Source organism: Nuphar pumila, chromosome 3 (assembly GCF_984573655.1).
Source record: "Nuphar pumila chromosome 3, dmNupPumi1.hap1.1, whole genome shotgun sequence".
Taxonomy (NCBI): Eukaryota; Viridiplantae; Streptophyta; class Magnoliopsida; order Nymphaeales; family Nymphaeaceae; genus Nuphar; species Nuphar pumila.
In genome coordinates, this window is record NC_143251.1 from 140,703,788 (window position 1) to 140,720,548 (window position 16,761).

At 40.0% G+C, this 16,761-nt stretch overlaps 1 protein-coding gene across 1 annotated transcript; it reads right to left on the reverse strand.

Moving 5' to 3' along the window:
* On the reverse strand, positions 1-7,066 carry LOC149844114 (putative beta-D-xylosidase 2). The gene is made up of 7 exons (XM_090000327.1): positions 6,647-7,066; positions 5,602-5,892; positions 3,342-3,511; positions 3,054-3,151; positions 2,581-2,931; positions 1,968-2,381; positions 1-936 (listed from the first exon to the last, which is right to left on the reverse strand). The coding sequence occupies exons 1-7, from the start codon at positions 7,046-7,048 to the stop codon at positions 350-352; spliced, it is 2,313 nt and encodes a 770-aa protein (XP_089856453.1). The 5' UTR covers positions 7,049-7,066; the 3' UTR covers positions 1-349.
* Between the last annotated feature and the right edge of the window lie 9,695 nt (positions 7,067-16,761).

The following is a 16,761-nucleotide window of genomic DNA, read 5'->3' on the forward strand; positions in this document are numbered from 1 at the left end:
TTAAATGCCAATAATAAGTGGAATGCTCTTTCATTTGGCTACAAGCTAATGTACAATTAGTATTTCCAAACACCACATGCAGTAAGACGAGAAAATAGAAGGTAAAACTTATTCAACCTTAGATCTAACTTTTTTTTTAATTGGGGACACTATTTTGCATGTAGTCCCCCTTTCAAACAATATTTTTCACTAAGAAAAAATATTGAATGACATATGTGCAACCTTCATATAGGAAGTACTACCCTTCCACCAAGCTTGTGACTTTCATTTTTCTCCCTCTCCTTTTTCCACACATACTCTTGAACCAAGAAAAGTTCTTGCAGTGCAGATAAAGGATTCACTGTGGAGTTTATATATCTCCTCCAGCTTGTAGGGACACAGGGTGTCTCAAATCCCCAATTTGGAGAACATGAGCCCCCATGGGCAACCTCTGAATTCCCATGCTATCAACAATGCTAAGATCTTTGCACACATCTATGGCAAACCTCACCTGCTGCTGAGTATTCGCCTGCAAGTGAACCCTCTCAAATCCAACCAACTGTTTGATTGGTGCCTGGTGCCCCGCCGGAGGTGTCGAGAAGACCATCAGCACATGTGAGCCATCCCTGGTGCCAGTATTCTTCACATCGACATGAACGTTCAAGAAAAGACCGACACACCGAGCGTGAGTAACACGGACCGCCTGGCAATTCTCAGTGCCATTGTGCGCGCAATTGAACTTGCCATTAAGTGGCACAGAGACCATGGTAGGAGCTTCAGCTAGTGCCTGTGCGAAGGTTGTGTAGCTCAGTCCAAAACCAAAGGGGTAGACCGGCTGACCTTGATAGAAACGGTAAGTTCGACCCGGGTAGCCTCCTGTGGCACGCATGCTCATGCTTGTCATGGGCACCTTGGTTACATACTCTTGAGGGTACCATGTCATGGGCAGCCTTCCACCTACGTTCATCATTAATGTAAATGAGTTCAGTATGAAATAGGTTGTTAGCCTTATTTGATTGGCATGTCATAGTCCTTCGAGTGCTTGAGCACTGAGTTTATGGGATGCAAAACCTTGGGATAAGTTAAGGCTATGCGTAGAAATAACAAAAAATCATGAACTTTGCCACATAGTTGGCAGACCCAGCCAGTCGACTCGAGTTGAGCGGGATCGGACCCCAACTAAGTCATGGATTCAGCACCACCGATCCACATGCCTCTTATGTGTTTTCGGTCATAAAAGAATACTTGTTATAAAGAATCATATATTTGTAAATAATAAATATTAACAATTATATATAATTGAATACTTGTATAGCTTAGTCATTGATGTCATTACACAGTTTGGAGTATGATTTTTTCCATATCTTAACACTAGAAAATGCATAGCCCTAACTTGTTCAAGTTATGGAATCGACCCCCTAACTCACAAGGGTCAAGGGTCAAGCAATCCCAATGGGAGTCACGGGTTTGCCAACTATGCTTTGCCATACTTCATGTGATATCTAATTATCCAGTATGGAACTTGGCCTGTGATATAAAGGGGTAAGTCCAAACTAGGTATGGATATAACAAAGATCATGAACTTTGTCAGTATAGTAACAAAAATCATGAACTTGGTTCATACTTCATGTGATATCTAATATCAAATATGGTAACAAAAATCATGAACTTGATCATACACCACGATGCGATATATCTAATATCTAATACAGCAGTGGGCATGATCGTATATATGTTAAGCACTAAACTATACATAACTTGTAAACCCAAATTCAGTTGAGATGTTATAATCCTTTGAGTGATTCCACATTGATTTCAAAGTTGATTGGGTGCAAAAGCTCGGGGAAGGTTGCAGGCAGGCATGGAAGTAACAAAAATCATAAACTTGGTCATATTTCATGTATCTACAGCAATGAGATGATGCAAAATATGTCAAAATTAAACTAACCATAACTTGTAAATGTAATACTAAACATCAAAGAGCTTACCAGGATTAAATTCTCCAAAGATGACATCAGCGATGGCCGCGCCTCCGGCTTGACCAGGGTAACCGGCCCAGAGGATGCCGGCTACCTTAGGTTCATTCTTGGCGAACGACACATCAATCGGACCCCCACTCATTAGCACCAAGATCACTGGGCCCCTTGAAGCTCTGGAGACTTGCAAAACAAGGTCCATTTGGTGACCAGGAAGGAGCAAGCTGTCGCGATCCCGGGCCTCAGCCTCGATGGATTGGTCCAGACCCATGACAAGGATGGTAGCATCCGAATTGCGAGCTACCACAACGGCTCGCTCAAAGAGCTCAGTTCCACTGCATTCAACGTTTCTGCAGCCAACGTTGTGGCTTGTTTTCACATATCTGGCGATACCTTGAAGAGGGCTTGTGTATCTACATGGAACACCTAAAGCATGCAACAAGAAGCTCTATTCAATATCCAAGTCCACAACCTTTATGAGCATCAGCTAAGATAAACCATAAAAATTGAGGTATTATATAAGTTTAATTAATCGGATTCAGAAGCCCCCGAATGAATCTGTTGGATATCGCTCAAACCCCAACAGGTATGACAGTTGGGACCCAAGGTATCCAGAAGAAGATACCTGCATAATTCCCAATCATGGTGACAGTCGCCTCCGAATTCGGCCCGATGACCGCCACAGTCCGGAGGCGGGCAGGGGATAGGGGCAGGACACCGGCCTGGTTCTTCAGGAGGACAATCCCCTGCCGGGCAGCATCCAGTGCCAGCTGCTGGTTCGCGGGGGTGCAGACATCGGCGGGGCCCAGCTGCCCGAGGGGCTGAGCGGACGGGTCTCCGTCAAACATACCCAGCCGCATCTGTACCGTCACGGTGTGCTCCAGCGCGGCATCGATCTCCCGCTCGCTCACCTTCTCTTTTCGGACCGCGTCCTCTGCGTGCTGGGCCAAAAAGGGTCCGCAATCCAGATCCAAACCTGTCAAAAAAAAGAGGTAGATAAGCTACCACGGGAACGCCCCCCAAGACGCACACCAACTAGTTGAACCATTGCGTCAGAGAAAGCGTAGCGTGAAAAAGACGAAGGTTGAAAAAACTTGCCGGCTCTTAGCGTCGCTGCAACGGCGTCCTCCGGAGTGCTCGTGTAGTGCTGGAAGTTGTACAACACGCCCACAGAGTCACAATCAGACACGATGTATCTGCAAGATGCATACGAAGAATTCGTATCAACAAACTTTGATCAATCAAAAGGGGTGCGCCACGGGTTTACACCGCCGAGACAGCGAATTTAAGCACGGCTGGTTAGGTATAACCAGCGCTATTAGGTATCTGATTTCGGGGGTGGTTTTCCCGTTCCCCCGTTGGAAAAAAAGCGAGTAGATCACGTACCCATTGAGGCCCCAGAGGCCGCGAACGGTGCCCTTGAGCAGGGCCGTGTCGGCGCAGGTGGGAACGCCGTTGACCTGGTTGTAGGAGCACATGACGCTCGCCGCCCCACCCTCCACCACGCAAGCCCTGAACGGCACCTGATACGTGTCCCCAAGATCCTGTGTGCTCACCTGCACGCCAAGTACGATACGAGTCTCAGCAACCCCAGCACGGACACGAGAGAAAAACTAAAAAGCAAAAAGGTCCAACGAGGGGAAAGACAAAAATTCAGAAATGAATAAAAAATGGGGCTGAACTTTGCTTCTTCGAAGAGCGGGCCCGAAAAGAACAAACAAACCTGCCACAACGCCATTGGCCGGCGTGCATGATTGTTTGAATGTGAGATGAGGTGCACATTACGTGTGCTGCTGCTGCACTTGATCACCCACCATCAGATGTTCGAGCTCCCCCCCCCCCCCCCACCACACAGTATCTCAAAGATGGTAGGTAATTAGGTGCAGCAGTACACACAAAGTGTGAAATCAAGTTGCACCTGATCATCCCTCATTGCCGAGTGAGTCATTTGATGCTCCAAAGTGGGTGGGAGAGGGCTAGTGCTCTTAAACAAATGCTCTAATGTGTGAAGCAAGAAGCTTTCAAAGAGCATAAGAATCAAGAAGCCCTTGAGAAATAACGTGAAAAAGTGAATCAAAGGCTCTGCTGGTTAGGGGTGCTTATGGTTTGTTACCTGGCACCATGACATGTTGGGCTACCTTTTGTCCTAGGGTAAAAGTTGGGTAAAATTGTTTGTTGGGTAGGAAGGACTTCAAGGGTTTTAGCAATGGGCTGCCAATGCATGATCTTACGATGGATTTTTGCTTGGCGTTAATTAAAAAGAAAAAAGAAAAATATTTGAGAAGTGTACTTTCTGTATCCGAGAGCAGATCGGTGATCTGCCAAATCACTTCTAAAAATGATTTGACATCTTGACGGTCACTGCTTCATCCCACATGGTTAAAAGATCAGGTCAGGTGCAACATGATTGCACAAATATTTGTGCATTAAGCAACTGATCACCCTCCTGGGAGGGCCTGTCAGGTGTGAGGCCCAAGACCTGATGGAGGGTGATCGGGTGCTTAATGCAAGATTTTTTGTGCAATCATGTTGCACGCGATCTGAACTCTCTCACAAGGACCTCATGATGCTTGTGTACATTGTAGACGGTGAGGATGCCAATCTGCTGTCATACTTGAGAACTTGGCTCCTCGGGAAGCAAACTTCCGAAGTTTTCGAGCTGTTGGTCCTGATTATGAATTCATTCACCCATACAGGCAGCAGCAAGCATGGCTCCTTCAAAACCAAGAGCCAACAAAGTGCTACTACAATTACTACTGCTAAGGCTGGTAATCGAGCTGAATGAACGAACCAAGCTTGAGGTGTTTAAGCTTCTCTCATTTTTGTGGCAAGCCAAGCCAAGCTCAATCTCACAATGAGCCGAGTCAAACGAGCCAAGTTCAGGCTGACTTTTTTGTAGAAAAAACACAGCTTTTCAGAGCTGGGAGAAATAGGATTATAAAAAAATACATGTAAAATATCTAAAATATATTTCCTACTACCAAACGACTTTATGCGAGTCAAACCCTGCCTAGTACCACCCACCACACAATAATAAGACCCTGTTTCGAAACTAGCAGCTGAGATAGGAAGTGTCATTTGAGGAAGTGGGAACTGCCAAATCCCGAATTTGGCAGCTACCACCACTTGGAGGAAGGTGGTAGCTGTGGATTCCATCCTTTAGTGTAAATAGAAAGGTGAGAGGATCTCACTTCCCATCCCAAATACATAAACAATCATCCCAACTACCAGTTTCCAAACAACCACCACAAGATAGTTTGACCAAGTTTTTGTCAAATACCTTAACTCCTAACCCAGCTCCTAGTTTCCAAACAGGGCCTAAAGTCGGACGCACAATGGCAATCCGTCATGAAGGGTATAGTTAATTTGTTCATGGAAGTTCCAGGAAACATTTACGGATCTGGACTTACCAACACGAGCTCATTTAATCGGATCTGATGTGATCTCCTCCAAGCAGATTGCAAATCAGACAGGTTTGATTAACCCGATTCAAAACCAGAAGACATCCGTGTTCGGGTCTGGATTTGGGAATATATCAGCCAATCTGAGTCATGCCAATTTGGACTGGGTCCTAATTCGAAACCAAATAATGATAATAAACAAGGGTTTTAGGCTTTTAGCCGGGCTTATTAGTTACGGTTCGGACCTTGGCATTGAAATGGAACCGGTCGTTGCCGCGCCAGTTGTCGAGGTCGTAGGCGGTGTAATGCTTGCAGCAGGCCGCGACCTTGAGCCGGGTCGGGTCCTTCCCGAAGGGCGACTCCTGCAGCCCACGCACGTAGAGTGCCGCGTACCTGCCCGCCATGACCGGATCCTCGCCGGGAGTCTCCTGCCCGCGACCCCACCTCGGGTCCCGGAACACGTTCACGTTCGGGCTCCAGTACGTCAGACCCGCCGATCCAGCATTGTACATGGCCCTCGCCTCCGTGGACACCACCTGAAAACCCAGAAAAAAAAAATAATAAAGAAAAAGGGAAACAAAAATAAAAGAAAGATAAATAAGTTCTTCATTTTTTATGCACTCAAATGACCACTTTACCCTTACATATATTGCTAATGTCGTCATGTAATCTCTTCACTAACAAGCAAAGCAAGCACCAAATATATTCGGCAAATTCATCCAAAACAAAAAAAGAAAACAAAAAAGTTTCTTTATCAAAAGCGGTCCTGCTTTTACCAAACATGGGAAAAAATGGTTCACTGAAATATCCGTCTTTACAAAGTACCCTCTACTGGATACACTTGAATAAGGACCGAAACGTGCATCAGAAGGTCATTTTGGTCTTTTTCACGAAAAGCAATGTAACAAATAGGGGCAAAATGGTCATTTCCGCTACCCGAATGACCGGAAGCCGGAAATAAAAGGACAAACTAAAGGGAAACTCTCAGAAACAGAGAGTAACAGTTTGCTTAATAAGTCGAATCTTTCCCAAAGTACCCCCATATGCGTCACCTTCACCACAGGCTAAGGAGAAGAACCGCAAGGTCATTTTTTAGAAAACTAGGGGCAAAAAAAAAGGAAAAATGAGAGTAAACAGATTCTTAAAATTTCTCTTCTACCCCAAATTGCCCTCGTGAATATCCGCTCCACTCCGGCATTCACTACTGGGTACCAATAAGGGCATTTTCGTCATTTTAGACGCAGAGTGAGATAGAGGGAGGGAGGGAAAGAGAGAGAGAGAGGTCCGCACCCTGCCGATCTCCTGCCAGAGGGAGGCGTTGAAGGAGGCGGCCGTGAGGATGACCTGAGGGAAGCTGGTGGCGCCGGCAACCGGCCCTCCGAACCGTGTCCCCGGGCCGACGTTCGACACGCCGTGAAGCGCCTCCGACCACCACTCGTACCGGGCGATGCCCAACCGCGGCACCGGAGCGGCATTGTTCACCAGGAGCTGCACCTTCTCCGCCAGCGTCAGCCGGCCGAGCAGGTCCCGCACCCGCTCCGGCACCGGCAACGACGCCGAGCAGAACGGGAACGACCGCGTCCGCGGGTCCCGAACGTCGCAGGCGAACGCCGGCCTGGATTCCACGGTCGCCGGAATGAGGCTTCCGGCGAGGAGGAAGAGGAGGAGGAGGGAGCGCGCTCCGCTCGCCATTAGCGTGAAGGGCGTGGTGTGTTAAGTGTGGAGGTGGAGATGGAGTTATTTTATAGCCAAAACCGATTTTTCATTTTTGTTTTTTTTTTTTTTAGTTTTAATTTATTTTTTATTGTAGGTGGAATGGAAAATATGATACTTTATGATGGGTAGTTGCGTCCAACGTGGATTTACTTTCCGACTTTTGATTGGCCAGTTACTGAACAAAGGCAGAGCTGCTATGATGAGGGTTGTTTGTTGCTAAAAGTCTGTTTTATCCCTACTCGATTCACAATATGACATCGGGCGTTTTGGGTGGTTGGTTATTTGGATCTGGATGTGGAGTCAGATTCGGATTCCAAAGCTCGATACCGAATCTGACCTATTGGATCCGAAATGTTTGGCCAATTCCTACTAGATGGGTTTGTGTTGATCAGATCATGGTTACTATTACTAAAGCTTCTTTTTACATGGGAAAGCTCACTCCTCTCAAAGTGCACTTTGAAAGCGAGATACTTTGTATTTTTTTAATCAAAGAGAAGCTATAAGAAACAAGAGCGGATCCTGTAAAACGCTGGGTGAGATTAGCAATCCGCTGCCATGAGAAATCCACTTCCACAATATAGGAAATACACTTCCTCTTATATTGCATTTTATGTAGTTTTTATTTTTTTGCGCATTTGCATAATCGTTTCACAACCGTATCTCGCTTCCTGCTTTATACAACTTCTTAACACTTGCATCCCTCTCTTGCTTTACACATCACTTATTGTATCCATTTTGGTTTTTTGGTAACTATGGGTTAGATATCTTATCCAAGAATGTACCTTTAGGACTAAATTAAAACCACATCTATTTGAGAGGATACAAAATAAATATACCTAGTTCCACAGATATATTCTACCCATTTATATTTTCCAACTCTTATCCAATTTGTTTACATATGTCTATATCCAGTTGGGTATGGCATTGTGGATATGGATATGGTCCTGACGACCCATACTTTGGAAAACGGTTATGGTCTCGATGGCTAACCGACCCATATTACCCATTTTCAGCCCCACCTGGGTTCTTAAGGGTATCTTTTGTCATTCTATTGTGAATGGACATATTTGTGATTGTCAAAATTATGGGGGATAGTTCGGACACTTCCTTTCCGAATCTTTCTTTAGTGGTAGACGGCTGCACGTGAACCGTTTCCGCTTCCCCGCATTCAATTGGCAGTCAGCATGCATTTACCATTGGGGGTTTCGAGAATGCCCAGATATTATTGGTAATTACGAATGTGGTACTCTCATCGATAAGTGAACCGGTTTCCGATCATATCCGATCGACGACGACTCGGGCAGGTAATTGATTATGATTGAGCTCGATATGGGCTCGAACCAAGTGATCAGTGGCGTGTTAGTTGAGTAGTATTGTGTTGACCAGAATGGACCAAATGCATGAATAAGTTGCATTTGAGTGCCTTGGTTTACAAAACTTCCGGTCTCTTGCTCGATCGCCTTAGGTCAGAAGGTGGATCAGGTGCAATGTGATTGCACACTTTAAGTGTATGGCGAGTTGAGCCGAGGTTGAGCTTATGGCGAGCTTGAGTTAAATGAAATGAGTTTGAGCTAGCTTGTTTAGGAAAAATGCATTATTTTAAACTTGAAAAGGATTGAACTTACGTGTAAACAAGCTGAGCTATTTACAAGAATGCATTGTTCCAAAGTTGCAAGCAACAAAATTTGAGTTCCTGAGCCTACTACTTCATGAGTTAGAACCAGCTCTTTACAAGCCAAACACTAGCCAAGTCACCGGCAGTAAGATCCGAGCATTAAAATTCCATGTTGACAGCCCGGTAAATGGCGACCGGACGGCACTTTTACGAAACCATGATTGTTCTACAAGTGTGTATCTGGTCAGAGTGGGCTCCGACGAATTTCCGTTCCGTTCATTTTGCAAACTCTAGATACAGTTCATCTAAAGCATCAATGGTTCTGGAAAACAACAATGTTCGGATCCATCTAAGAGATACAGATTCCATCCATGCCATTCATCGCATGGATGAACGGCATCAGGTTAATCCATCAGAGCCCACTCTTACCTGATAAGGACTCGTTGTTCTAACTAATGGATGGCTGGTTCATGACTGAGTTGACTGGGTCGAGTCCAACGTTCCTACAAATAGGGTGGCAACTTTGAGGTTTTATTAAAGATGAGGGTTTAATGAGCAGATGAGCGTCCTAGGAAAATTAGAGATGTAGGAAAATGGCAACAGCCAATAACAGCTTATTAATTTCAGGGTTTAACTTTTCAGCTTTATTTTAAAATTTTTATGGACAGCTTTTTGATATTAAAACGATAAAATAATATTAAATGAATACCTCCCATCATTGAATTGCTTGACAGTGGTGGATACCCGTATCCGGACTTTCTGTGGTATGACTGTGATAGCACACGCGAAATAAATGGGCATACGTAAGCGGATCAGATTCGGGTCTTCTGATGGTCCAGAACCGGTTTGAAAGTGCGGGTAGATCCTGGCCCAGATCCGGATAGTTTATACTGTTTAATAGCATTTGAATGCCATTAATTTGGGTCCAACCATTAATCAGGCAAGTATAATGTGTTTGGTCGTTGGCACAGTGACAAACGTTTTAAACGGCAATTTCTCGTTTCTCAAAAATCTTGCGAGAAATTGAATTTTTTTTATAAATCTCCCCTTTTTTTGGCAAATTTTGGCAATAAAAAAAAATTAAAAATTATAAAATGTATTTTTATAAGAAAATATTAATAAAAATTATTTAAAAATAAAAATATTCATTTTTTTTGTGATAAATAGCCGTTTAAAATGTAAATATCACGTTTAAATCACGGTATTTATGTTTTTTCATAAATCTTGCGAGAATTTGAAAATCTTGCGAGAAATTGCCGTTTTAAACTTTCAAGCAATTTCTCATGAGATTTTCATAAATCTTGCGATATTTGTCACTATGGTTGTGGGACAAACCTAAACCTTTATGTTTTGGGATGCGTATACAGTCAGAGCGACGCGATCACCCTCATGTCACTCATTCATGCGATGAACGGCATCCAAAACAACATAGTTGGACCAGAGACCTGGTCGTGCTGGCTTTGCCTGTCATACTTAGGGTCGCTATCAAATATGATGCCATCAAATTAAATCCCTCAAATTTTAGAACCACTCTCTCAAATGCACCTTAAGTTTTTTAAGGCTCGAACCCGTGCAATCACACGGAACAAATGCAATGTGTTGCTGCATCTGATTGCCCTCTGTCTAGGGGTGGCCATTGGCCTAGCCCGGCACCACAGGCCCGAGCCAAGCCCAATCCAATCATAATCAAGCTTGGGTTGGGCTCAGACTGAGCCCTTTAGCTCCAACCTAGTTAAGTTATCTGGCTGAACCTATCGAGCTTAGGGATCCTCGCACGGGTTTTGATTTTAACCTCTATCCCTGTTTCATGTCCTTATCCTCAGTCCAAATGGGGAGAGGTGGGGTGGGGCCCCGTTTCCCTTTGGTCCAATGCCATTGGTGCTTTTTTCACATGGGCCTGGCCCATTTTAGGCCCGAGACTAACCCGAAAAAAGGCTGGGTACATGACAGCTCATCAGCAGCCAGCCCGATGGAGGTGCAATGGCACATTGCATCTGTTCAATGTAATTGCACCTGATTCATTTTTAAAGTTACGGTGCCAAAATGCTTCCCCATGAGAGGGAGCGATTGCATTTTCTAAAATACTTTCAAGAGAAATCTTGTAGGCCCCCTTATGGGTAATAATTAGGGGTGTCAATGGGTTGGATTTACCAGGACTTGACCCGAACCAAACCCTATAGGGTCCGGGTATATGGTGATAAATAAGAAAACCTGGGTTCAGATCCAAAGGTCCAATTAATACATAGACCCAGGTATAGTTTGTAAAATTTTATCTCCGACCTTGACTGGACCCAAGTTTCGATTAAGACCTGTAATTTTTCAATGTAAAAATGATAAAAAATATGGTTGTATTGGGTTTGGTTCATGTAGTTCTTATCAGGTATGATTTTTCTTATAGTGGACTCGATTATACTAGAGTCAAAACCCAATACCAGGCTCAAAAAATATGGTTCAAGTCTGGTTCTACCTGGACCGGATCCAAACCCGACCCGTTGATACTCCAAGCAATAGTACGACCGTTTTCTCTCCTTTTTTACCAAAAATGAATGAAACAAACAAATGTTGCAAGAGTCTTCGAATCTTCAAGGGACCCACATTTTACTTGTTTGAGTTACATAAAAAAATGTGGAATTGTGTCAGTTTCCTTGAATTCCCTAAAAGCTGAACAGGTTTAGGATTTTCAACGGTGCTCTGAGCAACCAAATTTGTACGAAGCATTAATTACTTTTCTCTCTCTCTCATGGTAGGCACAACAGTGGTGTTTGGTGAACACAATCAAGAAGGTATTTAGAAAATTTGACACAGCTGTTACATGTTTGTCTATTAGCACAAAAAAAAATGAAGCTTTTTCTTTTTTTTAGGATAGTTCAGGGTGTCAACGGGTCCGGTTTACCCATACCAAACACTATAAGATCCGTGTATGGTGATAAACAAGAAGACTCGATTAAGACATGGGTCCGGACGTTGATTAATACATGGATCCTGGTATAGTTTGTGAAATTTTATACCAGACCCGGGCCCAAATCAGGTTTCGATTAAGACCCATAATTTTTCAATGTAAAAATAATAACAAATATTATTTTACCTAGTCTGGACTCTGGTTCATGTACTTCGAGTATGGTTTTTTTTATGGTGGGTTTGATTAGACTCGAGTCTAGACCTGATAACCTACCCAAAAATCAGAGTCAGATCTGGTTTTACCGCAGTCCAAACCAAACTCGACCTATTGACACCCCTACTGCCCATTAAGGAGTATACTCAACTTCCACCTTGCAAAAAGGGATGTCACCTATGGATTTCATACTTGTGATATGCCGTCAACTTGGTGACATTCACAAATCACCCCTACAAGATGAGTAGAGCCCTTGTGGGCACAAACCTCTCCCATGAATATTGTCCCAAACCTACCCAATGAAAAAAAAATAGTATTTGTTTCAAAATTATGATTGTACATATGTGTTCAACTTGATTGATTTGCTAGAAATCGACACTTGGATCATGAATTTTGAATAGAAAAAAGAGCATTTAGAGCCTCAAAAATTTATGAAAATTGTATGTTAGTTGATTTTTTACTTAAAAGAACCTATTCTCTGAATTTGAAAAGAAACCCTCTCAAACCCACCATAAATTTTATTATATTTTTAGTGTTTGTTTTCAAAATTATGACGATACTAATGTGATCTATATGCTTGTTTTTATATGAATCAGTTCAAGTAGAATTTGATTCCTATGCATGGATAGATTTTTATAAGTTTCAAAAATCAATAGTGTACAATTTTCATAAATTTTTGAAGCTCCAAATACTATTTTTTTAATCCAAAATTCATGATAGAAGTGTTGACTTCTAGTAAATCAATTACTGTGAGATTTTTGAAAAAAAATACCAAATATTTTTCATTGGGTAAATCCCTCGTCTCGTCATCTTCACATGTCATTGATGGGGGAGGGGTAGTTGTTTGAGCTATAATGGAAGGTGGATGGATACAAGTGGGTGGTGGTGGCTGGTGAGATAGACAAAGCGTGCTAGATGGTTTCCCAACTTTTCAAGGTTAAAATGGTACTTTTCCATATTAACTAGGGTTAATTTAGCTGTATCATGAGTTATTTTAGCACAAGACTAATTTTTGGTTAACTTCCCAAAACATGAGGCCCACTTTTGTAATTTCTGAAAAATTAGGTCAGTTTTTTTGTTAAAGTAAAAAAAAAAAATTAGATGTTATTTTCAAAATTTTGGGAAAAAAATTAGATGTTAGCCTTGACATACCTATGTATCAATAACCCCTCATGTTGTGTAGGTCCAGTCTTGTAAAATTGTATGGTGAAATTTCCCTTTCCATAATCCCATGTTTTCATATATCATGATCGAACTTTGGTTAGATCCAATGTTGTCAGTATCCGGTATCTGCCCTGAATGGTTTGGCCAGTACCGATTCAGTTGAGCTTAATCACAACTTATCAGACATCCGCTGAACTCCCTTAAGAAGGATATGGATCAGGGTGGACAGTGTCCACCCTAACCCGTGTATAACATGGGCAGTGCCCACCCTGATCGTGCTCTACCCAAAAGGGGCTGACGGCTTCTTTTCGTTCCCCTCCCCTCCCCTCCCTCGATTTTGCCTTGGTCTCTCTCTCTCTCTCTCTCTCTCTCTCTCTCTCTCTCTCTCTCTCTCTCTCTCTCTCTCTTCTCTTCGGCCCTTTGGATTGTGTTTAGCGTTTTTATTTTGTTGTTTTATTAATTAGAACATAAAATTATGATTGTTGTTGGTTAGGATTAGGATTTAGGTTTTTTATTTACTTTTTCTTAAATAGTTGCATTTCAATAATTTAGGGACTTTGTTATTTTTTGTTTTAATTATCTTATTAAAGAAAACTATGAATGTTGTTTGTTTAGGATTGAGGTTTTCATTTAGTTTTTTTTTAAATAATATAAATATTTAATTAGGTTTTAAAGTTTTTTTTGTAATTTTTTAAAATAACATTTAGATTTTTGTTTTGTTTTTAAATACGATAAATATTTAGTTTAGGTATTTTTATGTTATTTAATTCACATTATACATGATCCACATGCTTGATTTTAGTTAAAAATTTAGGGGTTTTGTTATTTTTTGTTTCAATTAGCTTATTTATGAAAACTATGAATATTGTTTGCTACGATTGAGGTTTTTATTTAGTTTTTTAAAGAACATGAATATTTAATTAAGTTTTAAATATTTTTATATTTTTATATTTTTTAATAGCATTTAGATTTTTATTTTTTTTTAAATAAGATAAATATTTAATTTTTATATTTTTTAATTAACATTAAACATGATTCTACATGCTTAATTAACTTAAATGCATAACTAAAACTGGGGTTTCGATTTTGTCTTTGTTTAAATAACATGAATTTTGGATTATGCTTTTGTGGTGTTATTTATTTTTTATTTTTAATTAGCATTAATTATGAATAATGAATACTTAACTTTGGTTAGAACTTAAAATTTTAGGATTTTTTTTTAATTAGCATAGATGATAATTTTAAAGATTTCCTATTAGTTTTATTATCTTTTGTTCATTGGATTTGTGCTTTTATTTATTAACCTTATGATAAAAATAAATTGATAAAAGAACATAAAATTTATTAAATATGTTTGATGTTCCTCTTTGTTTTGAGTAACTTGTATTTTTTAAAATTATTTATGATGTTCTTTGTAGATTTTTTTAAAAGATTAATTAATTAATTGATTATTTATTTGTAGGGTGTTTACGTTCCTTTGTCATGTCTTGCTCAATGCATTTTCAAGATCAAAACTTTAGTTTAGTCACATTGCATTACTCATGAAAAGTACTTTATTTGGTCTTTATGTCAAATAAAGCTAAATTTTGAAGTATACATGCATGTTAGTATGATACTGTGCAGATCTTAAATCATTTTATTTATTACTAAAACTGTTTACTTTCAACCAAGGTTCTTAATCATGAATATTTCTTTTTTTCTTTTTTTGCAGTATAGCTTATTGTCATATAAATTATTATTGTTTTTTACTATACATTTGTGCCTAGCTTAAATTCCTGGCTACGCCACGGTCAGGCATATCTACAAAGTGGGTCCAAGCCTAATCTTCAATGGCCCTAGATGCATCAGGCTGCACTCAAGATCCAAACCATTATATCCTTAATCTCAAATAGTGAAAAACAAAAGAAAAATAATGAGATTTGGGGTTGTGTTATGTATGCATGTAAAGGGACGTTACTTTAAGTAAAGTTATTTAGAGCATTCTCAGGAAAACTTGGTAGGTATGCACTTCACCCCCTTGCTAACTTATAATATAACAATATAGACAACAAACCCTACACTTTTTCGGGCCCCACCCTCCTGGCTTATCTTGTAGTGCGCCCCATCTTTTTTTGCACATGCTAACGAGTAAGACTCATTTGTCTTTTAATGATATGTGCACGCGTGCACACACACACACACATATATATATATATATATATAAGGAAACTGTAATATGTTAAACATCCAAATAAGTTTGCTGGTATGAATTGAAATTTTCACATGTTTTGTTGCAAATCTAACCGAGCACATGCATTCAACGTGGTCCATTTGCTAAGAATCGACTGCTGGATCATCATAATCGGATCAAGAAATGAGATTTTTTATGCTTAATATTTATGAAATTTCTAAGCCATTGATTTTCAACCCTTATAAGATCCTTCTTATACATCATAATTGGATGATCCAAGAGTCTGTTTTTATAAAACAAATCATCTAAATCACATTAGTATGGTGAAATTTTCAAAGAAAAAGTAAAAAAAATGAAAATCTTGGTTTTTATTAAGAAACACATTTGGTTGGTAAACATATTTCACACACACACACATATATATATATATATATATATATATATATATATAGAGAGAGAGAGAGAGAGACTATAATATGAGGACTGGAAATATGAGAACTAATGTGCGAACTATGATTTTCATGGATTTTTTATTCTTGTCTCTTGAATCTAGTTTTACGAATGTGATCTACATATTTAGTTTCATAAGTGCTCGCTTTTGAATCATCTGATTTTGATACATAAACGAGATTTTTTAATGCTTTAAAATCAATGGCTCATCATTTTTGTAAATATTCAAACGTTCAAAAAGCACATTTTTTCATAAAAACTATATTATAATGGATGATTCCTAGCAAATTCACTATGCCAAGCACACCTATATGGCTGGCTTTGCAAAAAAAAATGTTGAAAATGCTCTTATTTCTAGTTCTCATACTCTCTCTCTCTCTCTCTCTCTCTCTCTCTCTATATATATATATATATATATATATATATATATATATATATATATATATATATATATATTGTGTGGGTCCTACAGGTATGATGTCAATCCGAGTCCACATGTGTGGGTCCGATATCTGTAAATAATAGTTTTGATGCTTATCTACACATGAAGGTTTGTAGGACAGCCTTAAACGAATAGTTCCGAAGGAACAATATAGATTGGCTAGGTTAGACATGGCGTGACGTATTTTCTTAGTGCTATAATTAGTTCTCTTATGCCCTTAAACCATGATTTTTTTTTTAAGTGATGTTGACACGGGTGGCTTTTTTTTCAAGGTCAAGAGCATGCATGAAATTCATAAATGATTTGTAGAATCTTGGGACAAGTTTGCAACTCCTTTGAAAATTAGTTTTTTCACAAGATCCTGTCAATGCAAATCACAACAATGAGAGAGTACAAGTTGTGATTCTCACTTGAGGATGCTTCTACCTTGAATCGTATGAAAGTTGGTCAGACTTGTGACCAACTTTCTCAGGTGTGATGGCTCATCTCATTTATGACCAAAGGAAATATGCCCTTAAGTTCTTTCTTTTGAAATGTAGAACATGATGACATAAATTTATTTATTTCTAATTAATGATAATATATATATGCTTGATGTTTTAATAGACAAACATATATTTGTTATTGACAATATAATTAATTAAAAACTATTAAACAACTATAAAAATTTAAAATAATACCACATACGTGTGTCATAACATGACATGTGGCATTTTCATGTGTCGTGTCGTGCCCA

Coding starts and splice junctions, on each gene's coding strand:
- LOC149844114 (XM_090000327.1), bottom strand. CDS start 7,048: ATGGCGAGCGGAGCGCGCTCCCTCCTCCTCCTCTTCCTCCTCGCCGGA. Junction 3,152..3,341: donor GGCCTCTGGGGCCTCAATGG/GTACGTGATCTA, acceptor TGCATCTTGCAG/ATACATCGTGTCTGATTGTG. Junction 2,932..3,053: donor TGCAGCGACGCTAAGAGCCG/GCAAGTTTTTTC, acceptor TTTTTTTGACAG/GTTTGGATCTGGATTGCGGA.